At 41.3% G+C, this 25,285-nt stretch overlaps 1 protein-coding gene across 1 annotated transcript in view; it reads left to right on the top strand.

The window, feature by feature from the left end:
* The window catches only part of ARHGEF9 (Cdc42 guanine nucleotide exchange factor 9), a 154,680-nt gene extending 129,779 nt beyond the window's left edge, over nucleotides 1–24,901 (top strand). The window contains exons 8-10 of the mRNA XM_070951729.1: nucleotides 14,860–15,103; nucleotides 17,081–17,149; nucleotides 24,623–24,901. Coding sequence (XP_070807830.1) covers nucleotides 14,860–15,103; nucleotides 17,081–17,149; nucleotides 24,623–24,804 — 495 coding nt within the window. The 3' untranslated portion in view covers nucleotides 24,805–24,901. The remainder of the gene's footprint in view (nucleotides 1–14,859; nucleotides 15,104–17,080; nucleotides 17,150–24,622) is intronic.
* The last annotated feature ends 384 nt before the right edge of the window (nucleotides 24,902–25,285 follow it).

Below are 25,285 nucleotides of genomic sequence, written 5' to 3'. Positions count from 1 at the left end.
CTCCAGTGATGGAGTAACCACTGCTTCTGAAGGCCAACTGTTCCACTGGTTAATTGTTCTTTCTGTCAGGAAATTTCTGCTTGGTTCTAGGTTGCTTCTTTCCTTGATTAGTTTCCATCCATTACTTTTTGTTCTGCTTTCAGGTGCTTTGGAGAATAGGTTGACCCCCCTCGTCTCTGTGGCAGCCCCTCAAATACTGAAACACTGCTATCATGTCAGCCCTAATCCTTCTTTTTCTCTAGACTAGCCAAACCCAATTCCTGCAGCCATTCTTCGTATGTTTTAGTCTCCAGGCCTTCAATCATCTGCACTTTTTTCAAAGTCTCAAAATCTTTTTTGTAATGTGGTGAATAAGAACCTGTGTCATATATCAGAAGCTAAGTGTCTTGGCCTGAGCTGGGTAGTCTGTTTACAAAGCCAAAGTTGGTCCTTTCTGATTATTCAATTAACTCTGATGTTAATTGCCTTGGGTTTCACTCTGCCTCTAGTCCCCATATCTAACTAATATCTGATACCATATCTGTGTATTCAAATGACTCATTCACCCTGGTGTACATGCTGTCTGTGTGACACAAAGAGAAAAGCTGAATACAGGTAGTCCTCGACTTACAACAGTTCATTCAGTGACCATTCGAAGTGACAACAGCACTGAAAGAAGTGACTTATGACCGCTTTTCACACTTACAACCATTGCATGGTCACGTGATCAAAATTCAGATGCTTGGCAACTGACTCCTATTTATGATGCCCGCAGTGTCACAAGATTCAGTGATTGCAACCTTCTGACAAGCAAAGTCAATGAGGAAGCCAGATTTGCTTAATAACCATGTTACTAACTTTTAAGAGCTGCCATGATTCACTTAACAGTGACAAGCAAGGTCGGAAAATGGGGCCAAGCTCATTAAAAAATGTCTCACTTAGCAACATAAATATTTGGCTCAATTGTGGTCGTAAGTCGAGGGCTATTTGTTGCAAGCCATTATAATAACAGCTTGTGTGATTTTAATAGATGTGGCATTTTTACTGGTTTATCAGTAAAAAAATTCCTTTTGGCTAGGTATTTGATTTTTAGCATTCCAAAATGCTAAAGTGGGTGCTTTTGAATTCGGCCACTTCCCCAGTGTTTTGGATTTAAATCTTCACATGGCATCATGCAGTTAGACTTGGGCTTTTCATTCCTGAAATGTATTTACATTTTTTGCCGTCTCTCCATTTCAACTTTCAAGGGAGCATCGATAAAACAGAATAAAATCAGACTTGGTAAAATCTATTTTATGTAGTGTTGCTATGAATCTCTAGAGCTGGGTCTATACATCAATATGATTGCAGCTTAAAGGGGAATAAAGATGCAGAGGAAATGCAGATTGTGACAAATTGCACAACTTGAAATTTTAGAAATCATTAAAGATGTCCTCTTGTTTAGACCAACAGTGGGTTGTGTGATAGAGTGAACTTATAGCTAAAGTAAAGATAAGGGTGATGTAGAAGCATCTGTCCCTATTTCAATTTTCAACTCAGCTGTTACGTTGGTCAGGTGTTGTACTATGATACCTTGACACAATAATATCACAGATCAGCATTAATCAGAGAATCAAATGATCTCATAAAGCAGTGGTAGGTTTGAGAGATTATGAGAGAAAACAAGAAATCCAAGAGCCAATTTGAAACAGTGGTTAAAGGCACGGGGCTAAAAACTGGGAGACCATTTGCTGAGAAAATTGCAGGGACTAATCCAGGCAGTCACCAGAAGCCATGAGTGATTTGAAGAGGGAGGGAGGGAGGGAGGGAGGGAGGAAGGAAGGAAGGAAGGAAGGATAAAGAGATGGAAAGAAGGAAGGAAAAGATAAAAAGAGATGGGGAGCGAGGAAAGGAAGGAAGGAAGGAAGGAAGGAAGGAAGGAAGGAAGGAAGGCTATAACCAACAGAAGAAAGGAATTTATTACTAGCTTATCTCATAAATTGAAGCTCAGCCTGAGCTGCAGAAAGGTCAAGAAGAGGACATTTGAGGTGTTGAAAGAAATCCTATCTCAGTAAATTCACTAATAGAAGAGAACTGAGGTTCCTATTCAAATTTCCAAGATTCCTTATTGTTGTATTCAAACTCCCGATTGAAGTCAGAGTGGCTCGAGCTTTTTAAATCATTCCTTGCATAACTGAGCCTGGCAAAAGTCAGTTGGCTCCAGGCTGGTGGTACATCATGAGGTCTCTAAGGAAAATATCTGTCCAGGGACTGAAATCATTCTTAGAAATAAAACAGATGACAGAGGCCAGTTATTCCTTTTTTAATAAAGAAGTCACATTGGCATCTCAAAGTACCATCATACTTATTCTTTTCACAGCTTTGAAAAATCTTCTCAGATCTTCTGCATTCTTTTAAAACAGGGCACAAAAAGCCTTTCAAAAGACTCATTTCCAGCTAGAAAAATAGAAGAAGGAGAAATTCCAGAATTCACCATCAGCAATTTTGAAAAAGCCCCCGAGGAAAGGGTCCTTCTGCATTACTCTACTTGGAATATAAGAGCCAGTCTCGTTTAGTGGTTTAAGGTGCTGGCTCAGAAACCAGGAGACTATGAGTTCTAGTCCTGCCTTAGCCATGAAAGTAGGTTGTGTGACTTTAGGCCAATCACCAGGAGATGGTAAATTCTAGTACAGCCTTAGGCATGTAAGCCAGCTAAGAGACTTTGGGCCACTCACCAGAAAACTAAATTCTAATCCCACCTTAAGCAGGAGTTTGAGTCAATTACCAGAAAATGGTGAGTTCTAGTCCCGCCTTAGACATGAAAGCTGGCTGGGTGACTTTGGACTAATCACCAGGAGACAGTGAGTTCTAGTCCTGGCTTAAACATGAAAGCCAGCTCCATGCTTTGGGCCATTCACTCTCTCTCAGCCCAACCCACCTCACAAGATTGTTGTGGGGAAAATAGGAGGAGGAAGGAGTATTAAGCAAATCTCTTAAGTGCATCACATTGCTTGACTAGCTGGTTGACGGCTTTCATTGATGCCAAGAAGTTGGAGAGCAGACAATAAAGCAGATTTTGCAAGAGCAGATTTTGTCTCTGAAAATGGTTTTGGAACATAAGGCTCCCATCTGATTGAGTGGGGGTGTCAGGACTAAAAGAGGCCCCCAGTTGTTCCATAGCTGCTCCTGACTTACTTGAGAAAGGAAGGGAAACTGTGTTAATCTGTGAACGTGGTTCTCAGTAGTACCTGTGATCACTCAGAGAAGAAAATGTAGCTTTCCCAGTTGCCTTCAGGGGCCTGCTTTCTGGGTGAGTTTGCAATTTTTAGAAGTTGGGATAAGAAAGGGAGAACACAATGGAGTCTCTCATCGCTTTTGGAAAGGAGAAAGGGCAGCTGAAAAAAATCTTTGCTGCTCTTTTCTCCTTACTCTTTAGCTCCTTTTCTGCAGACTTCTTCATGTGAAATTAAAGGGCTTTCTTGTCTGCGTTGTTCAGAAGGAGAAATTGGCACCTTTGTGAGTCTTCCCTCCAGTGAATTCCTCCACAGAATTCTGCAAGGAGGAGAAGAAACATCTTTAAAAAAACACCCCTTGAAGCCTTTACAGAGTGTGAACAGAAAAGCTGGGCATAAATTAAATAATAATATCAATAAAATAAAAAAAATATTTGCAGGTACATATTGTGCAATATAATTTGGTGTGGAGCTGAGTATTAGAAATGTTGCACCGTTATATTACATACAGGTATTATATTTCTAATATTTCTAACAGTATTAGAAATACGCTACAGTGCTACTTTGACATAAATGCACATTTAGTCACGCTACTGTATTACAGAAAAAATTGGGGAAGATACTTGAAGGACCCTTCTGTGGAGGTTTAAGGTTAGGAAGCCAACTTGTAGTAGAGATGCTAACTCCTCTGACCTTTCTTGATGTCATTTTGTAACCCACTAGCTGGGGTGTTGGAGATAATGCACAAATTAGTCCTCATTGGGACAAAGCTACTGTAATTCATCCAGAACTCATTGGTAGCCTCAAATTGCAATGAACAAGGATATGCATTCAATTTCACAGCTACTATGATTGTTGGCGGAGCAGGGACAAAAATAGCCAAAGAGATGATTGAAGCCTGGGAAACAGACTCTTTGTCAGTCAATAGGAGTGCTGATTAATCTGCCTAACAGGTACTTAGGTACTTAACAGATACTTAACATCTGCCTAACAGGTACTTAGGAGCCAAGGGTGTGACAGCAGAAGGAAACAATCGCTTAATAGCCAGCCATCAACACCCTAACTAATAACTAAAAGAGCTACACACAACCAGGAAGCATATAAATGCAATGCGTACAGAGTCTAGTTCATACTAGACTCTGGAGCCTTGGTAGTACAGTGGTTTAATGCACCCTGTTATTAACACAGCTGCCTGCAATTTCTGCAGGTTCGAATCTTACCAGGCTCAAGGTTGACTCAGCCTTCCATCCTTTCTAAGGTAGGTTAAATGAGGACCCAGTTTGTGGGGGCAATAAGCTGACTTTGTATAAATATACAAAAGTATGAAGGCTATTGCTTAACGCATTGTAAGCCGCCCTGAGTCTCCGGAGAAGGGCGGCATATAAATCAAATTAAAAAAAAATACTCAAAGAGCACCAAAAACCCCTCATTTCAACCCTCAACTACAAATATTCTCCTTTATTGGTATGTTCTTAATTATTTTTCTGTTTTGTTAGAAATTTCATGCAAGTTTGGGGAAGTTTGCAGAGCTTCTGCAGCCTTGGGACTGCTAGTTGCACTCACCAGCCCCAAACATAGTTGGCCAGCCTTCAGATGCGAGTAGTCTGTTCCTGTGTGGTTCATGTGGAAGAGGAGGAGATTGTGGTGTCCTGGGGCTCTCTGAGCTTGTTTTCTTGCAGGCATTTCATTACCCAACTAGGTAACATCATCAGTTGCACCAAGCATCTCACAGTTCATCCCTGAGCTACAGAGATTTTCTTCTGCTGGTAGTGTGCTCCTTCCTTATGTATTGCTTGTTTTTATTCAAACTGCCGAAGATAACAGCAGCTTCCTTTGTACCGCTTTGCTCACAGCAAACTGAGCATAAATGCTGGTAGACCACTTACCCCATTATTATCTCCTTATTAGATCTGTTGAGAGGAAACCTAAGTCCTTTAATGTTTTCCCTTCTAGTAATAAATAGCAATATAGCAATTCCACTCTCTCAAACATCTGATTTTGATAAGAGGATGCAACTGGATTTTCCCATTGTTGTTGGTTTCTTTTAATCTTCATTCCAACACCAAGATCCTTGAAAAACTATGTCAGATCCTTTTGCATCTCACATGGAGTGGAAAATGCTGCTAGGTGTAAGGCTTCAGATCTGATTTAGATCCTGCTAAAAGAAGAATCCCATGAAGTGGGTCAAACTGTGAAGCCAAAATCCAACCACAGCAGGATGTATTCTACAGTATAGTAACTGTTGCTCAGTGAAGACAATCCAGATTTCAGTAACCACTTTGCTTTCTAGGCTTAAAGACTGGAGTTATTGATAGGCTTGGAATCTAACAGGAAGTTGATAAGGATTTTGACTAGATAGATACACCATGACAGGCATAGCTCACTCTCTTGCTTTCACCCTGGAAGCTTTTTCTCCCTTGTAAATTATAGTGTTTATTTTGTTATAAATTTAGATTTATATCTGTCCTTCCTTGAGAAGTTCAAGATGGTAGACATAGTGCTCTTTCTTCCTATTTTTCCTTACCACAAGCCCTGTAAGCTAAATGGGACTAAGAGAGTCATTTTGGTCTAGGCTAGAAGCCAGGAGATGGAGTTCTAGTCCCATTTTAGGCATGAAAGCCAGGTGGGTGATTTTGGGCCATTAACACTTTCTCAGCCCAATCCTCCTCACAGGGTTTTTGGTGAATGAAGTATTAGTATGTTCGCTACCTTGAGTTACTTAAAAAGTAACAAAGGTGGGATAAAAATATAATAATAATAATAATAATAATAATAATAATAATAATAATAATAATAATAACAACAACAACAACAACAACAACAACAACAACAACAACAACTTTTTGATAACTTTTTCCATTTTGTGCTCCCATGACTTTTGGGATACAGGTATGTCGTATTTTTTACATAATGACCAGTGGACTAATTTAGCAACTTGATCATGTCTAACTTTGTAATCAGTTTGCACGATTTTGCTGTTTCACACTTAATATGTGAGTGCAGCAAAATCACGCAAACTGATTGCAAAGCTAGAGATGATTGGGTTGCTAAATTTGTCCACTGGTCATTATGTAAAAAATATGCCCTACCTGTATCCCAAAAGTCATGGGAGCACAAAGTAGAAAAAGTTACCGAAAATGAGACAGTGAAGATCTTGTGGGACTTTTGAATACAGACGGATCGTCATTTGGAACATAACACGCCAGATATCACGGTTGTTGAGGGCCGAAGCATACAGTTTATTAATATCGCTGTACCAGGAGATGCCAGAGTCAAAGAAAAAGAACTGGAAAAAAATCACGAAATATTGCAACCTGGCCATCGAAACTACACGGCTATGATGAAACATGTAACAGTGATACCCATTGTCATTGGGGCACTTGGTACCATGTCCAAGAATTTTACAAAACACATCAAGAAATTGCAGCTTCCTGCAATAACACCAGCGGCACTGCAAAAAACTGTGCTACTTGGAACATCATATATTTTAAGAAGTTACTTGGTTGATACCTAAGACACTGGCAGCAACCCGTATCAACCATTAGCAACCATATCAGTCAATATGACACATTTTAAAATGACCAGTTGACTGAGTTTCATGTTTAATGAATAAAAGAGATAATAATAAATATTGGCTGGCCTCAAAATTACAGAGGTCAGCCTCTGTAACTGAAGAAGTTGTCTCCCCCAGCTGTGGATCCAATGCTGTCACCCTTCCACCTTACTGTCTGAACTCTTGTTCAGGTTTCTCTCGCACTATATTTGAGTACACTTAGTTGAGTTAAAATTGTTTTTAATTTGTAATACCGCTTGTTCTGCTCTTAAATCATTGCTGTGTCTACTTCTAATTCTTTGGTTCCTCTGCTCTAAGCGAAATGCAGTCACCCCAAAATGGAATGCAAACGATAGCTTCATGGCAAAAGCAATTTCCTTGCCAAGTGGTTGACACCTATGTTGTTGGATGTGTTCACAAGAACGTGGACAGCCATTGATCAGGAAAATTTTATTTCGATTTCTGCACTGAGCAAGCGTTGGATTGTGTGTCCTGAAGGGCCCCTTTCAGTTCTAGGATATTTTAACTTTTTCTTGCTGAGATATGATACATGCAGTTGTGTAAGATTAATCCTATTTTCAGACTATAACCACAAAACACACTCACTTTTCTTTTTTTCCTTTTTTAAAGTCTGCAGGCAAGCTTTGATCAGGTAATATCTTTCAAGAGCATGTGGCAAAGTTGATTAAGCTTCAGATTAAATTTTCATTATTAGGGAGAGAAATTGGAATGAAGTAGAACTCGATTTAAACAATCAAGGCTGAGGTCCCACTCTGCAGATGGCAGCTCAGAGTCATTTTTCTAAAGTAACTCAGTTTTTAATGCAAAGCAGGATATGATTTCTGGTTAATCATCCCAACAGTCCTCTTTCTCCAAATTATTTCCAGGACCTTTGACCTGAAATAAAGGGAAAGGGAAAAAAGCAGAACAAAAAAGGTCAGGGATGCCAGCCTATAATAATATTCTTAGAGAATATCTCCTTTCTGAAATTGTCCTTGTAGGAGAACAGTTTCCATTTTTAATAACAGCAAAATCTGGCACCAATAAGTAGGGACAGTAACTTTGCAGAACAGTTTAAACAAGAAATGAAGAATGTTAGAATATCAGTTATGGGTTGATAGATGCAGAAGGATAGATACTCAACAGGAATACAATTTAAGGCATTTCTTGATGGTCCTTCATGCTTCAGCACCTTGGAGAGTTCCACCACTTGATCCAAGACAAATAACAGAATAACAGAGTTGGAAGGGACCTTAGAGATCTTCTAGTCCAACCCCCTGCTCAAGCAGGAAATCCTATACCATTTCAGACAAACAGCTGTTCAATCTCTTCTCCAGTGATGGCGCATCTACAATTTCTGAAGGCAAGCTGTTCCATTGGTTGATTGCTATCATCGTTAGGAAATTTCTCCTTAGTTCTATGTTGTTCTCTCCTTTATTCATTTCCATTTATTGTTTCTTGTTTAGCCTTCTGGTGCTTTTGAAAATAGCTTGACCCTCCCCTCTTCTTTGTAGCAGCCCCTCAAATATTGGAACACTGCTATCATGTCACGCTGAATCCTTATTTACACTAGACTAGACATTTTTAATTTTAATTTTATTTAGAAAATTTATACAACCACCTACTCACTCACAGAAACTCTAGGCAGTTTACAAACAATAAAGAGCTTACAAACATACCCAATTCCTGCAAACGTTGTTCATTGTTTTAGCCTCTAGCTCTCTAATCATCTTTGTTACTCTTCTCTACACTCTTTCCAGAGTCTCTACATCTTTTTTATATTGTGACTTGCTAAAATATAAAATATAAGTCTGGCTTGCTAAAAATTGCTTTCAGCAGCAATCACAGCCTATCCCCTAAGCAGTTCATAAAGCTGAAGCAGCAGCTACACCCTTTCTTCCTTGCCACTCCATTTTAAGCCAGATCCTCTAATGTGCTGATATGTGTCATTGGTCCTGCCACTGTTGATTAAGATGCTAGCAGATATGCTCATCTCAAATGAAACTTGGGTTGGAACTGAGGTATTATCAGTTGCAGCTGGTTTTTGAGAGGTCTGGTGCAGCCCTTGGCATTAAAAGTATCAGAACAGGAAAGAAAAGTGCACCCCAAAGTTTTGAATTCTAAATTGATTCAGAAATGTATTATTTAATAGCACATATGTCAGTCTGAATGGGATAAACTGTAGAAATGACACATAAATATGATTTGCATTCTCTTTTTAATGTAATCTATTTTGTTCCATTTTTATATATGGTTTTATTAATGTTTGTATTTTACGTTCTGTATTTTGATTATGGCCTATTGACTGATCAAAAATAAAGTTACAGGTATTATTTAAATAGTATTTAAATAGTAATTTTAAACATAGAATTTTGATTTCTACCTTTCCCTCCCTCTTTAACCCTTTCTAATTCTCCAGCCCATAAATAATTAGTTCTGTCTTTTCTTCTTTCAACAAAAAAATTATGTAAGTTTTCTAGTCTTTCAAAAATGTCTATAACTTTTATATCTTTATCTATCTGAGCTTAATCAACTTTGCCACAAAATGGTGAGCTTTGCCATTTCTGTGTGTTTCATCAAGTTTACAATTCAATCTTCTACTGTGGGTATTATTTAAATAGCATTTAGGTGTGCAATATTGGAAATATTTGTAAAACAATAACATGTAAAGAGGTGCAGAGAAGAGCAACAAAGATGATTAGGGGCCTTGTGGCTAAAGCATACAAAGAACGGTGGCAGAAATTTAGTATGCCTAGTCTAGTGAAAAGAAGGACCAGGAGAGACATGGCAGTCTTCCAATATTTGAGGGGCTCCTGCAAAGACAAGGGGGTCTACCTATTTTCCAAAGCATGAGAAGGCAAGACAAGAAACAATAGATGGAAACTAATCAAGGAGAGAAGCAACCTAGAACTAAGGAGAAATTTCCTAATGGTGAGAACAATTGGATTTCCCCTGAAGCTCCACCAGACATGGTCAAGAGTCAGCAACCGCAGTTGGTCTAGAAGCTCCCTACCCGGCTCCTTTGGTCTCCACTATCATTGCATTAAAAACGCCACAGAATCTTGCTTCAGTTCATGCTCTCCTTGCCTTTGTTGGAAGAAATATCTTTCTGGGTTCAGTTCCAAGTGGGGAAAAAGACACTGGAAACATGGAGACTGCTTGGAAAAATGGTTTAATGGTGGACAGGATCACATGGCTTGAGTTCCTGAACAGAAAAAGGGACGAGATACAGTGAGTCCCCAGGTTTTATGCTCTCTCTGGCTTTGAACTTCCTGGGGCCCCGAAAGAGTATCCTGATTGGTTGTCAGACTCTCAAGGGGTGGGGGTCTTAGCTAGCCTTGCTGGCTGATGTAATCTTCCCAAGTCCCATGTGGTGAGTTTCTGTCCTAGATGGGCCCTATTGGGTTGCAGATTATGGCCCATTAACAAAGGTGTGGGAGGAGGGAAGACAGGAAGCTGCTTGTCTTTTAAAACATGTTTCTCCATTTGTCATACAAGGAAACATAATATTCTGCCTTTTTAATATTTCCCAAAATATTTCATTCTTTAGAAAAGGGGTGGGTGCTAACTTCCTACACCTTGATCATAAAACTCTCTCTCTTCCCCCTCCTTCTCCCACTGCTTCTCCTTCCTTCCTTCCTTCCTTCCTTCCTTCCTTCCTTCCTTCCTTCCTTCCTTCCTTCCTTCCTTCCTTCTGCTCCTCCTCCTCCTTTTTCTTCTTTTTCTTTCCCCTTCTTCTCTCTGTTCCTTTTCTCTCCTGACTCATTTCTTAAAGACATGATTAAGTCAGTTGACTGCATGTTCAGCCAACTGGGACTCACCTAGATCAGGGGACCATCTGCTGTACCCCTATGTCAGCTGTTCAAATAACTTTACCTTTTAAAATTCTTTTAAAAATAGGTCTAGCACCAGCTGTTCCAAATGTTTAAGTAAACTTATCTAAAATTAGTCTTGGCTGAAGCCTCCACTGTGCAACTGGCTATTAAATTGTGGTGATGTTTGCTCAGTTTTTATTTCTAATTTCTACTGCAAACATTTCATATTTCAATCTGACACTTCTCTTAACAGTGTCCTTTTTTTTCAAATGTGACAAAAAAATATGACCAGAAACTTCAACTCTGTCCTGCTTGAGGAATTCTGAGTTCAGCACCAGGAAGCCAAAGATTTATTCATGACTTTATGACTTCTTTCGTAAAACACTACTTTGGTTCATTTCTCATTAAATTGGCTATTTAAATTTCAAAGAACAATGATGTACTAGGGTTTATACTAGCGATGAGCTGTCTTCTGGGCCATGTGTCTGATTTATAGCATGCAACCTTTTTGTTGTGCCACTGAAGCTATTCAGAAATTACTTTGCCTTTTGAAAAAGCACCTTTGAGACTTACTTTCCTTCTACACCCCTAATGTGGAACGAGGAGAAAACATCCCTTGTAGGAGGACTAGATTTGCACATTTCAGCAAAAGTCTCAGGAACATTTGTTTGAAGTGGAATTCTCCCTCTGCACTCACTGAATCAGAGGCAGTTGCAATTCCTGTGCATCCTTTTCTGATTCACCGTTAGCCATTGGGTTTGATAAGAATTGTAGTCCAACAAATGTGGAGAGTGCTAGGTTGAGTAAGGCGTAGAGAGTCAGCTCACAGGTTTGTGCAACCTGGTGGTGCAGGTACATATAAGAGCAGGAAGTGAAGGCCCTCAAGAGTGGCAAGCAGAAGAAGAATTCTTAGAGGAAAAAAATAAAATGAACGTAGAAGAAACGTGTGTTAGCTAAGGCTAAGGAAAGTTGAAAGGCTTTGCTTGCTAATTTTATTTTATTTATTTATTATTTTATTAGTCATATTTCTATGCCACCTACTCTCCGAGGACTCTGGGCGGCTTACACCAAAGACAGTATACTGAATAGCATATTGACCCCAACAATCTGGGTCCTCATTTTACCCACCTCAGAAGGATGGAAGGCCGAGTCAACCTTGAGCTGGTGATTTGATCCGCTGATCTGCTGAACTAGCAGTCAGCTGAAGTAGCTGTAGTACTGCACTCTAACCACTGCACCACCTCGGCTCATGCCATCGACAAGCTGTCTGTCTGTTGACTGTCCTACTCTGTCATCTAGCAAAGAAAGACACCTGGCCACTGGTTTTTGCCAAAAGTATAACTTTATTGAAGCTTAAGTGGGTAGAGAATTAGCGTAAGCTGAATCTGAGGTTTTTGCGTGCAAACAATACAAAGTAAATTTTCCTCTCCACCCCCAGCCCAGCCATCCCTCAGTTATCTGTAAATGCCCAGCTAGGTGCTTGTATATTGTTTAGGAAACAGGTTCATGGTTCCCAGCTCTGCATATCAATAGTTGACCTTGGCTGGCTGAAGGTGTAGTCGGGCTTCCACCAGAGGTGAAATGCTACCAGTTCCGGCTAGTTCGCCCGAAACAGTAGTAAAAGATGTAAAAAAAAAAAAAAAAAGTTCTGACAATCAGCTGAGCAACGCGCAATTGTTGAAACTTTTTTTTTTTTTTAGTTTTTTAGCATATTTTTACTACAACTTTTCCAGAACCGGTAGTTAAAAATGCTTTAAAAAGTAAAAAAAAAAAAAAAAAAAAAAGTTCCGACAATCACGTGTTACTCAGCAGATCGTCGAAACTTTTTTTTTTTTTTTTAACTTTTTAGGCATTTTTTTACTACTGGTTCTGGCGAATAGGTAGTAAAAAATGCTTTAAAAAAGTAAAAAAAGGCTCTGACAATCACAGTTGTGCCGTGCGTGGAAGCCAATGCTGAAATCTGAATCGGTTTACTACCAGTTTGCTGGCCGCGCATGCGTGCCATGCGCCAAACGCACACTGGGCGTGCACATACACAGTGCACACCAAACGGGAGCTGCATGTGCGCACCTGCAGTGTGCGCCAAAAGGAGGCTTGGGAAGATAAGTAGAACAGAGGGGAGGGTGATCAGCTGTGGCACGCATGGGAACCTTTTAAAAAACTTTTTAAAAGCATTTTTTACTACCCATTTGCCCGAGCCAGTAGTAAAAAATGCCTTTAAAAGGTAAAAAATAGGTTCCGACGATCGCGCGGCACAGCTGTGATTGTTGGAGCCTCTTTTTTTAGCCTTTTAAAAGCATTTTTTTACTACCGGTTCTGGCGAATAGGTAGTAAAAAAATGCTTTTAAAAAGTAAAAAAAAAAAAAGGCTCCAACGATTACAGCTGTGCCGCGCGATCGTCAGAACCTTTTTTTTTTTACTTTTTTAATGCATTTTTTACTACCTATTTGCCCGAGCAAGTAGTAAAAAATGCTTTTAAAAAGTTTTTTAAAAGGTTCCCATGCGTGCCACAGCTGATCACCCTCCCCCCTGTTCTACTTATCTTCCCAAGCCTCCTTTTGGCGCACACTGCAGGTATGCACATGCAGCTCCCGTTTGGTGTGCACTGTGCATGTGCACGCCCAGTGTGCATTTGGTGCATGGCACGCATGCGCGGCCAGCAAACTGGTAGTAAACCGATTCGGATTTCAGCACTGGCTTCCGCCACTCCCCACTTCTTCCTTGCTTTCCAATCTCTCCCTCCCTCCACCCCACCCCATTGCTAATGTCAGGCTGCCAGCTCCTGAAGCTTGGATAGGACAGATGCAGTCATGACATTCTCCTTGACTGGTGGTCTCCATCATTCTCTTTGCCCACATCGTCTAGCATACACAGAAGACCTGAGATATTTCTCTTATTTATTTGACATATTTCTATTTTTAGTAGATCTATGGAGTAGGGAGGTAAAAAGACTGAAACCCTCTTCTCCTGCTTAAAACTGCAATGGAAATGCTGTCTGGGCCTCTGTAGTAACCTGTTTGCTAATTGTTTGGGAGAACTTAGCCCTGGCAAATGGATTTCTAAACTTCTTGCTGGATTTCAGAGAAAGTCTACCAGTCGGTATTCATCCGCAAGAGATCTTAGGTGCTGCTAGAGTTCCATCTCATTCCACAGACTTCAGCATAAAAGTCAAGAAGTTTCAATGATGCTCAAGAAAAGTTGAAATTCTAGCCATCTTAATGGTTGTTCTGCCCCAGCTACGGACCCCAGAGAACGCAGCACACACAAAGTCCGTTCAAACCTTAGTTTACTAAATAAACCAGTTTTTTACAACAACGGCTGTTAATTAACTGCATTAACAGCCGCCAAGAATTCAAAGAATAATACTGAAAGTTTACTGTGGTTGGCAGAATGGCCAGAAACAATTTGCAGGAAGCTGATAAGATAAGCAAGACAAGACACGAAGGTATGTGAACGAAATTGTTCCCTGCAAATTGCTTCAGTAGGCGTTCCTTCTTAAATAGGCTAAGGGAGTGGCCAATTAGTCCCAAGCCTTACTCTCGAAGAGACCTCCTCCTGAGGAGCTCCTGCCTTTTGGCAGCTCTGTGTGCCCGTGCATCGAGAAGAGGCTCCTCCTCTTCATCCTCTTCACTTATGGGAGCTTCTGGAGGTTCTGAAGGCCCTGGCTGAATCCCCCACCTCTGGCACCACATCTTCTCCAGCCTCCTCATTGTCTGACTCGAGTGCCAGCTGCACAGGCTGCTGGCGCAGCATCACACCAGCCTCCTCGTTGTCTGAATCAGCTACTAGCTGCAGAGGCCACATATGGGCCACAACAATGGTTTATTTGTGTCAGAAGCATCACAATTAAAATACTTTACAAGATAAAATTTAAAATATAAAACACAAGATTGGAGTATGTATAATTAAACAGATCTTCCCCAGAAATGAACAACATTAATTACATTCTGTCTTACTGTCATGAGGCCCTCAAGTGTACTCTGATTGGGACACAAAGGGCAGGTATACATATGTGTTGTTGTCTGCATGTCACCACAATCACAAAGGGCAGAAGCCACTGGATATCCCCATTTGTTCAGAGTGTCTCTCTATTCAACAATTTCCATTCTTCCCAGCTTTCGTCTAACCCAGGTGCCATCTCCTCTGTTGGTTCCATCCAGGGTTGGTTCTTTCTAGCCATCTTAATGAATAGCCTTTGCATTCCAGTGATTGTGTTCACTTCTCCTGAGAAGATGAAATCAGAGTTTTAAACATGACACAGGTTTGAATGGCTGTCTCGGTAATGTTTGTTTTCCTGCAGGATCTGATAAGAAGAGACATCTTGTACTACAAAGGACGGATTGATATGGACCGCTATGAAGTTTTGGATATTGAAGATGGACGGGACGATGACTTCAATGTGAGCATGAAGAATGCTTTCAAGCTGCATAATAAGGAGACTGAGGAAATGCATTTGTTTTTTGCCAAGAAGCTGGAAGAGAAATTGAGGTGGCTCAGAGCTTTCCGCGAGGAGCGAAAGATGGTGCAAGAAGATGAGAAGATAGGTAAGACATGAGGTTCTAAGCAGGTGGGGCTTAGAGCTCAGGAATAGGATTTGCACCTCACACAACATCTGCCAGGACTCTCTGTATAAACAGGGCCTAGCATCCTCCCCTCGGTGTGACTGGGGGTCCCATGTCAAATGGTAGATCAGATCATGACCGGTTGTAAGATGAGGGCATATATCGGACCCAATAGCTGAGTTTTTAAAAATATAAATGATGCTGCATTTCAGTAGTTAGATAGCCTAGACATTGGTATTTGAAAATAGATCTTTTTAACATTTATATTTTATTGTATTTTACTAAACTAAGTGAAATGTTAACATGCATTGCCAGTCCATGCATGATATGTAAATAAATAGAGACCAGGAATCCTTCTTCCTTCCTGGTCAGATATTGAGTGTTGGCCTCCTGTTGCCCCATTTGTCCATTGGCTTTCAAATCCATCTGGAAAAAGAAGAACCAACAGGTTGCACTAGCCCTTCCTTATTATCCATTCTTGCAATGTGGAACTGCAACCATGTGTTTTTCCTTGCATGATTGCAATAGCATATAGATGTATATACTACCCCATAGTGCTTTACAATGTCAGTGTATTATCTCAGTAAAGTAGGTCCTCATTTTACTGACCTCAGAAGGGTGAAAGGCTGAGTCAACCTTCAGCTTGTCAGGATCAAACTCCAGGCTCTGAGCAGAGTTAACCTGCAATAGCACTTATAAACTGTTTCACAGTGCTTGACAGCCCTCTCTAAGCGGTTTGCAGAGTCAGCCTTTTGCCCCCAGCAATCTGGGTCCTCATTTTACTGACCTCGGAAAGATGGAAGGCTAAGTCAACCTTGAGCCGGTCAGGATCGAACTCCTGGTAGTGGGCAGAATGAGCCTGCAATACTGCATTCTAACCACCATGGCTCCTCATATAGAAAAGCCTACTTTTGTTCCCAAATCTGTCTTTCTTCAGTCAAAGAAAATGCTTGTGCTGCCTTCAAAGGAGCAACATGGCTGACTGTAAGACAGAGTGGAGCAAAGAGGCTTTGAAGAGAGTATCAAACTTTTGCTTGATGCCCTTCAAAGGATAGGAAGGTATTGTTTCTTTAATTTCCCAATGTAGATCTTCAAGGTATGACAGGGCTCCCCAAATTCCCAGCCATCCCGCTACACTGATGGGAAATCTTAAGAGTTTAGCCCCAACTTGTCTAAAGGAGCCAGGGGTTGGACGCAGCAGTCATGTGGCTGGCAAGCATTTCAGAAAATGGAACTGATTGTCTCTTCAAGGAGGGTTTACACATCAAACTGACTGACTGGATGAAAGAACAATTCCATTAGTTTGCATTTGCATAAAAATGCATCCACTTTGCAATTTCCAAACCAGGACATAAACTTGTGATATCTCAGGTCATTTGACGAAGGAGAATGTGCTCTATAAATTATGGAGAAGAGCGAGTTGGTGAAATGACTCTAGGAACAGAAGGGGGTATTCTTGCACTTATGCACTAATGGCAAAATTCATTTATGCACGACAGCACACAAAGCCAAAGCAGCCCTAGGAAGCATATAGGTACTACAAAGCAGTGCCCAGAAAAGGTGGGGGGGAGAGAAACCACACCAAAACTGTGGAACAAAAAGTTTTCTACGAAAAAGGTTGACTTGCAAACAACGTGGCTATCTACAAATGTGCATGTTGGTACAGGGGAAGAGTGCATAAAAAACTATGTGCGTACAAAATGCACGGTGGGGGTGGGAACTAGCATGAGGAATGAAAATGGAGGGGGAGGGAAGAAGGGAGGGAGAGAGGAACGGAGAGAGGGAGGGAGAAAATGGCAGCAGAGGAAAAAGGAAGGAAGGAAAGAAGGAAGGAAGGAAGGAAGGAGAGAAAAAATGAGGGCATAATCAGGCCTGTTTGATTAATCCTTCTCTTCAAGCCTTCAGGAAATCCAGGTGAGAAGAGTGTTCACTCTCCCCCCTCTCCTCTTCCCACTCCAGGCTTTGAAATTTCTGAGAACCAGAAACGACAAGCAGCCATGACCGTAAGAAAAGTCAGTAAGCAGAAAGGTAATGCCCTCCGTGTGTTGTGCGCAGTGAGTGGATGGCAGCTGGCCAACAGCCACCTCTTTGCCCTTCTGTTCCTCCCTCTCAGTGCTGCCTCCCTTTTCCTGTCCTGTCCTTTCTTCTGTGCACCTTTTACTGCCTACAGGTTATGATGGCAGTTGAGCCCAGAATTTCCATCACTAAGTAACATGGTTGTCAAACACGAAGTCCTGTAACCTCATTGCTTAGGGATGGCAGTCCCAGTCACTATGGTAACGAAGAGACCGTGTGAGGTATTAAGAGTGGACCTCATGTGATCAAAGTCCCAGAGAAGCAGGCCAGCTGGGGTGGGGTGGGGGGGAAACTGTGGGGGATGGGCCAGTGGGGGCTGGGTGTGTTCCTCAGTCATGGCTTAACCCGGGGGTGAAATCCAGCAGGTTCTAACAGGTTCTGGAGAACCGGTAGCGGAAATTTTGAGTAGTTTGGAGAACTGGCAAATGCCACCTCTGGCTGGCCCAGAGTGGGGTGGGAATGGAGATTTTGCAATATCCTTCTCCTGCCACGCCCACCAAGCCAGGCCCACAGAACCAGTAGGGAAAAAATTTGGATTTCACCCCTGGCTTAACCCAATATGTAGGTGAGACTTCAGTTCCCAAGTTGTTGGGCGGATGTTTTAGGAATTGTAGAGCTGCTGCATCTGGAGAAGGTCAGGTTGGAGAAGGCTGTCCCAGATCATTGTTAGATTTAGATTTATATGCCGCCCTATCTCCATAGGACTCAGGGCGGCTCACAACAATTAAGATACACAATCTCAATCCAAGTATGAAATATGTTAAAATACATATTAAACGCATATTAAAATACATTAAAATCAAAACCCCATCAGTCCAGCTGGGCAATTTAAACAGCCATGTTTTTAGTTCGTGGCGGAAAGTGCGAAGGTCAGGGGCCAACCAGAGCCCCCGGGGGAGTTGATTCCAAAGGGTGGGTGTACCCACAGAGGAAGCTCTACCTCTGGGGGTCGCCAGCCGACATTGTCTAGCCTACGATACCCTGAGTAGGCCCTCCCTGTGAGAACGCACCAGACGATGGGGAGCTGTTGCTGGTTGCATATTACAGTATGCATAAATGCATAGGAAAGCCAATAAAGAAGAATATTTGTAGCATAGGGTTGAAATGAGAGGTCCTTGGTGCTCTCTGAGCTCGGTGCTTGTCTTGCAGATGTTTCATTACCTAAATTAGATAACATCATCAGCACTAGTCAGTTACTCAACCCTAGTTCTGATGAGGTTGCCTAGTTTGGGTAATGAACCATCTGCAAGAAAACAACCAAGCTCAGAGAGCACCAAGGACCCCTTCTCTTCCTCTTCCTCCTCCCACCTCTCAGCAAACCCCCTCCCTTCTAGAACTGATGAGGTTGCCTAGTTTGGGTGATGAACCATCTGCAAAAAAACAACCAAGCTCAGAGAGCACCAAGGACCCCTGCATAGGAAAACATGTATCCTCAATGATGTTGTGTGAAGATGTTGGACTAGGAGTAAGGAGACCCAAGTTCTGGTCCCCACACCATGGAAACCCCCGGAGTGACTTTGGGCCAGTTCCCCTCATGTAGCCCGAGAGCCAGCTTGGTGTAGTGGTGAAAGTGTTGGACTAAGAGAGGGACAAACTAAGCTCCCCTCAGCCATGGAGACCCTCTCTCAGCCCAGCCCAGCCTACTTCCTAGACCTAGATATTGTGGGGGGAAATGGGAGGAGGGAGTCCTGTGCCCACCTTCCAGTCCCAAAGGCAGGAGTAAATCCAGAAGTAAATAAATAGACTGAACTGTCTATTGGACAATTGATTATTTCGTGAGAAACACAGGAGAAGAGCTGCCAGACAAGGGTTGGTCACCTCCTGTAGGGCAGGTGAAGCTACCAGAAGCTGCCTTACAGCAGAGCAGATGACGGACCGCCAAGCCCAGCATTTGTGAGAATTGGACAATTGCTATGTCTCCCCCGAGCTCCCAGCAAGAGAGCAGGCAGCCCCTTGATCCATTGTAATGGAAGAATCTACAATCTCTGACAGGCAAACAAAGCTGCCTCCATTAAATAACCCTCCAGTTCTAAGATCTGGCAAGGTTTCCATCAGCCATATACCATCTAATTGTCTTTTTGTCTTTGTCACTCTAGATAGTTGGGCTAGCAAATTGGGACTAAATTCTTTCTGGTCTGGTCAACAATGGATCCAATTGTGCCATAGCTTGGCTACTCTTACTTGTGATACGCAGTGATGGGATTCACCAGTTGTAACAACTGGTTCGCTGCCAAACTTGTTATTCCATGCATGCACATTACAATAGAAAGTTACCTTCTACTGAATCCAGAGTGAGCAAAACAGCTGAGTCGCAGCAATCCACTCTGCCACACCTATCAGCTGGGCTTAAAACAAAAGAAATATAGGTAGGTTATAGCGCAGGGGCAGGCGGGCGGGCCCATCTGATGGCCAGAGCAAACCAGTTTGCTCTCAGCTGATCGCCAGAGCTACCGATACACCTGAACCGGTCAGAACTGGCTGAATCCCACCCCTGGTGATATGGCTACGATATGGTTTCCTGATGCTTAGAATCAGTTGGCGCTCTGGATAAATGGAGCAAGTCAAATGGCACCAACATGTTTAGCCCTTGGTTTATTTGGGGAGTGGAGGTTGAAGGGCAATATTGGTACCTTAAGATCCCCAGTATTAAACCCCTTGAAACTTTCCAGTTTTGGATTGCTGTCTTCAAAGTACCACAGAAACCTTGCATGGCCTTCAAATGAACACATTTCTGCAGTGGTGTAAGATTAAAGAAATGGATTAAGAAGGCACAAAAGAATCTCGTGTATGAGAAGACAGTTCACATTCAGAAAAACGTTCAGATTTTGCCTAACATAACTTAAATGGCCCAACACAATTCAGGTTGCCAGTTGACTTCAAACCAGTTTTCTACAATACACTGTTCTCCAGACACAATGGACAACAATCCTCTTGATCTTTGTAAGTCTTGCAAATGATAGGCTAGCTGAGATTGATGGGAGGTAGAGTTCCTGTCTTCTCAAGGGCATCAGATAAGTAAGGCTGTTTTACACCTTCATCCAGAGAAATATTGAGTACTTAATTGCATTTATCTGCTTAACTTAGCAATTACTCTCTGATTATATCAGTATCTCTGTGGACCCTTTGGAAAACGGTGGTGTCTTATTGAACTAGACTTCTTTGAATATAAATTGATTTCTATCACCACCATCTTCCCATCCCTTCCTTGTGCAGCCTTTGCTGTTTTTGAAGAATTGGAAATTGCCTTTCAGAAAAGCCATTCTTGTCTTTTCAATTTTGGTGAATTCAATGGTGTAAAGTCAAGTAGCTTTTTTTGGAATTGAAGTCATGAATATGGAAGTGATTAAAGACAAATCAAATATATGATGATGAGCAAAGATCAGCATATCAAAGAAAATAAAGCCAGAAAGAAAAAAATAATCAATTAATCACATTAGTCCAGAATGGCCAATTTATCATATTTGCACTAACTGTTGATGTGTTTTCATTGCAGCCATAAAAAAATTAGTAACTTAAGGATGTCTGTGCTGTTCTTTCCACCTTGGGAGACTTCACAGCAGGGGTAATACAGGTGGTCCTCGACTTACAACAGTTCATTTAGTGATGGTTCAAAGTTACAGCATAACTGAAAAGAGTGACTTATGACCATTTTTCACAGTTACAACCATTTCAGCATCCCCATGGTCATGTGATCACAATCCAGACGCTTGGCAACTGACTCCTATTTATGACGGTTGCAGTGTCCTAGGATCACGTGATCCCCTTTTGTGACCTGACAAGCGAAGTCAATGAGGAAGCCAGATTCACTTAGCAACTGTGTTACTAACTTAACACCTGCAGTGATTCACTTAACAACTGTGGCAAGAAATGTCATAAAATGGAGAAAACTCACTTAACAAATGTCTCACTTAGCAATCAACACTTTGGGCTTTGTGGTCATAAGTCAAGGACTACCTTTTTATACTGTACAATCTTCATAGCAGATCCCCATAAAAATTGCAATGAAACAAGAAATGCTTCCTATTCTTGAGTTGCATGGCCAGGCAGATTCTGTAACTGAATTTTGGGTAAATCTCTGTTTCATAGAATCATAGGCTTGGAGGGAACTGTTGAGGTCTTTTAGTCCAATCCTTTGCCCAAGGCAGGAGCCCTCAAACCATCCCAGACAAATCTTGCCCAATCTTTTCTTGAGCACCCACAATTCTGGGAGGCAAAGCTGTTCCTCATTGATTAATTGTTCTCATGGTCAGGAAATTGTTTACCAACCAGAGTGGTAAACTCTGGTTGGTAAGCCAGACCAGCTGCACAAGAGCTTAACTTTACCAGTCCCACCTCTGCATTCTCTCAAAGGAGAAAGAGCTGTCATTCTAGGTCAGGCTTTCTCAATATTCGAAGCCTGCGCCTCTACATAAACAACACAAATATAAAAATAATAAGATAAATAAATTAAAATAAATAAATTAAAAAGAAAATACAACCAACCAAAAAACTCAAAGGGCAGTTATGATGGACCACAGGGTCTTTTTCTGCAGTCAGTTTTCTATGTTTCATGGCCAAAGCTTAGAACAGAAGTCTTCAAACTTGGCAGCTTGAAGACTTGTGGATTTCAACTCATAGCTGTCTGGAGAATTCTGGGAGTTGAAGTCCACAAGTCTTCAAGCTGCCAAGTTTGAAGACTTCTGGCTTAGAATAACGCTGGGTCTTGATCTAGTTCATAGAATAGCAGAGCAGAGTTGGAAGGGGCCTTGGAGCAGGGCTGGGTTTCTACCAGTTCACCCCAGTTCAGGAAAAAACCAAGAAAGTCCAGCTGACTGGCAGTCCAGCTGACAGCTGAACTTTGGGACATTTAGTGTCAAGTCGACCTTTTAATGTACAATTATCCAAACCCAGCACATGGAGGGAAACCAGGTTTTCAACCAAAGCCTTACAGAAGGCTAGGAGAGTGGAGGTCTGCTGAGCTTCAGGCTGTAGAAGGTCCCATAAGGCAGCGGCTGCCACAGAAAAGCCACACTTCCTAGATCCCATCAGATGGCAATATTTAGGGGAAGGGTGCCCACCCTGTCTGATCTGGTAGGATGGATAGATTCCCCTATGATTTATTAACCAGATCAACTGGGGTTCAGTGCATAGATAATATATGGAATTTGCTACCACCGGATGTAGTGGCCAACATCTTGGGTGGCTTTCATGGGGATTAGAAAAAATCCCAGGGATTAAGGTTATTAGTGGCAATTTGTCAAACTGGCTACCATGTATGATCTTCCTAATGGAGGCAGAAAGTCTATCAATGCAGTCGCAGGGAAACGGACTTTTTGTTTTCCAAATGTGTCTGGCAAACCACTCTGGGGACATAATGAAAACATGTGGAGTTTTATTTTTAGCCTGATTCAACAGGATATAGGTCCCAGCCCCATGATTCTATGTTCTATTTATTTACACAAATGACAAAAATCTTTAAACTTTAAAAAAGAAAAAAGATGACTCCCAACAAACTAAAAATACTACCTAAAAGAGAAGAGCAGGAAGAAGATTGGGGGGATAGACCTTATATTTTATATTTATCAACTGTCAGTCATTGATTAATGAATACACTAATATTCCTCTATATTCTTTTAGCCACCTCCCATATTCGATACAACCATAATTTCTGATGCAATAAAATTCCAAAGCTTTGAAATTAATAATCTTTAACATGTAAAGACTTTCATACTGTAAATCTGTGGGGTCCATGGAGCTCTCTAAACTTGGTTGTTTTTCAGACATTTCATTACCCAACCAGGTAACATCATCATGGCTAGAAGGAAGTGAAGTTTATACTCTGTTTGCATACTTAAACAATAGCCTAATCAAGAAACCACCAGGAACATTCCAGCAAACACTGGCAGGGCAAACCCCACTCTCTTCTAGCACTGATGATGTCACCTGTTTGGGTAATGAAACATCTGCAAAAATATAATAATAATTTAAAAAGCACCAAGGACCCCAAAGTTCAACCCTGAGCTAGCAATGTTTTCTTCTATCAGTACTGTAAATCTGTTTATGCCCATTAACTTATTTATGCATCTGTTTATACACATTTCATGGGAACATGGCTCCCTTTGGAGCTATAGCGTGAATGGTTTTATGGGGTTTATCTCTTACCCATAACTGCGCTTGGTGTGTCTGCCTTCATAGCGGAGTGACTTGGCTGCTTTCTCTCATTTCGTTCAACCTCCTTTATTATCTTCCACGCTTTCTGCTTCTTCATTTAGTCCTGGCAGGACAACAGCTCAGGGAGCACAGAGTTGACATGAAACCATGTTAGTTCAGTCTCAGGCCCTCAAAAGGTTTCCCAGGGCTCCTGAGACAATCATCGCTATTGGTCTAATGATCTGTTTTGCTATAAGGCAGCTAATGTAGGTTATAATTCAGCAGGAATCTCTCAGAACCATTCTGGCTTTTGCATTCTCTGTAATGGTGCCCAGATTTCTTGAACGTAGAAGAGGAGAATGTCATACTCTCTTAGGACCAAAGTATAAGCACCACTTGAGCAGAGGGCTTGGGGCAACAGTCCCAGAGATGTATGAGACCAGAATCCAAGAGGTCGGTGTGGTCAGGACAGAAACAAGACTTGATTTAATTTCAACTTATAATAATTGGCATTTGCAAATATTTCCCTTGATAGTACAGACAGTTCTTGACTTATAACAGTTCATTTAGTGGACCATTCAAAGTTACAACGGCACTGAAAAAAGTGACTTATGACTATTTTTCACACTTATGACCATTGCAGGATCCCCATGGTCACATGATCAAAAAGTTTGGCAACTGGTTCACATTTACGATGGCTGCAGTGTCCCGAGGTCATGTGTCACCTTTTGTGACCTGACAAGGAAAATCAATGGGGAAGCCAGATTCACTTAACAACCTTGTTACTAACTTAACAGCTGCAGTGATTCACTGTTGCAAGAAAGGTCGTAAAATGGGGCAAAACTCACTTAAGAAATGTCTTGCTTAGAAACAAAAAAATGGGTTTGATTGTGGTCATAAGTCGAGGACTACCTGTATCTCATATTTGCTTGACTAATTCCCCACTTTGGTCACATTAGATTGGCAACTTTTGGAGGGGCCGTGGGTCATCATTAAGTTTTAGTGGGATATTGGGGTCCAAAAGCAGGCTTTGCATCTGGCAGGGTTGTTGGGTTGGCATTTCTTTGAAAAAGCAACATTCAGATTCAGGGAAAGGTCATGGCTTCTTCAAGGAACTGCCACCAGGAAGAGAGAAAGTAACAGTGCCAGGTCCTACTGCATACCTTAATGTCCAATTTTGGGAAATTGAGAAAGATAAATTTGTGTTTCCGTTTAATCCTTGCATTAAGATGGACTTCTTTTTCTTCTCCTTCCTCATTTCTCCTCCCTCTCTTTTCTTCTCCACCTCCCATCCAGGCGTCAGCTACTCCCGATCCGTTCCTCCGACATACCCACCACCCCAGGAGCCACTAAATCAGGGACAATACTTGGTAACCGACGGCATAGTCCAACCGCAGGTCTATGAGTTCACCGAACCGAAACGTAGCCAGTCACCGTTCTGGCAAAACTTCAGCAGATTAACGCCATTCAAAAAATAATATATAGAGTGAGGGGAAGAGTTTTAAAATAAAGTTTAAAAAAAAATTAAAAATGAATAAAAAATATATTTATAGATGGACCTTTTTTGGAGAAGCACTGTTGAAACTTAACATTATATATATATATGAATGAAATTTCATATATATATATATAGATATAGATATAGATATATATGAATGAAATTTTGAAGGACCAAAAACATTTTTTGTTATACTTGTTTTAGGGAAAAAATAGTATCTGCTGCATTATTTTAGGAAGCACCAAGTATTTCGAACCATGTAACTTTCTTTATTTTGACATCTTTGGAAATGTTGTTAAAATTTGTTCTTGAAGTTTTTTTGCTACAGAAATGGTGTTCCAGAATGATTCATATTTGCCTTGTGCTCTGCCTTTGACAGGTTCCATCCAGGGCCAGCGAGGTGCATATTTGTTTTGAGATTTCATTTACAAAAACTGTCTTCTAAAAGCATCTGGGTGCAG

Source organism: Pituophis catenifer, unplaced genomic scaffold (assembly GCF_029215685.1).
Source record: "Pituophis catenifer annectens isolate HBS135680 unplaced genomic scaffold, rPitCat1.0.hap2 SCAF_11, whole genome shotgun sequence".
In the NCBI taxonomy this organism is placed as follows: Eukaryota; Metazoa; Chordata; class Lepidosauria; order Squamata; family Colubridae; genus Pituophis; species Pituophis catenifer.
This window is presented reverse-complemented; position numbering and strand designations above follow the sequence as displayed.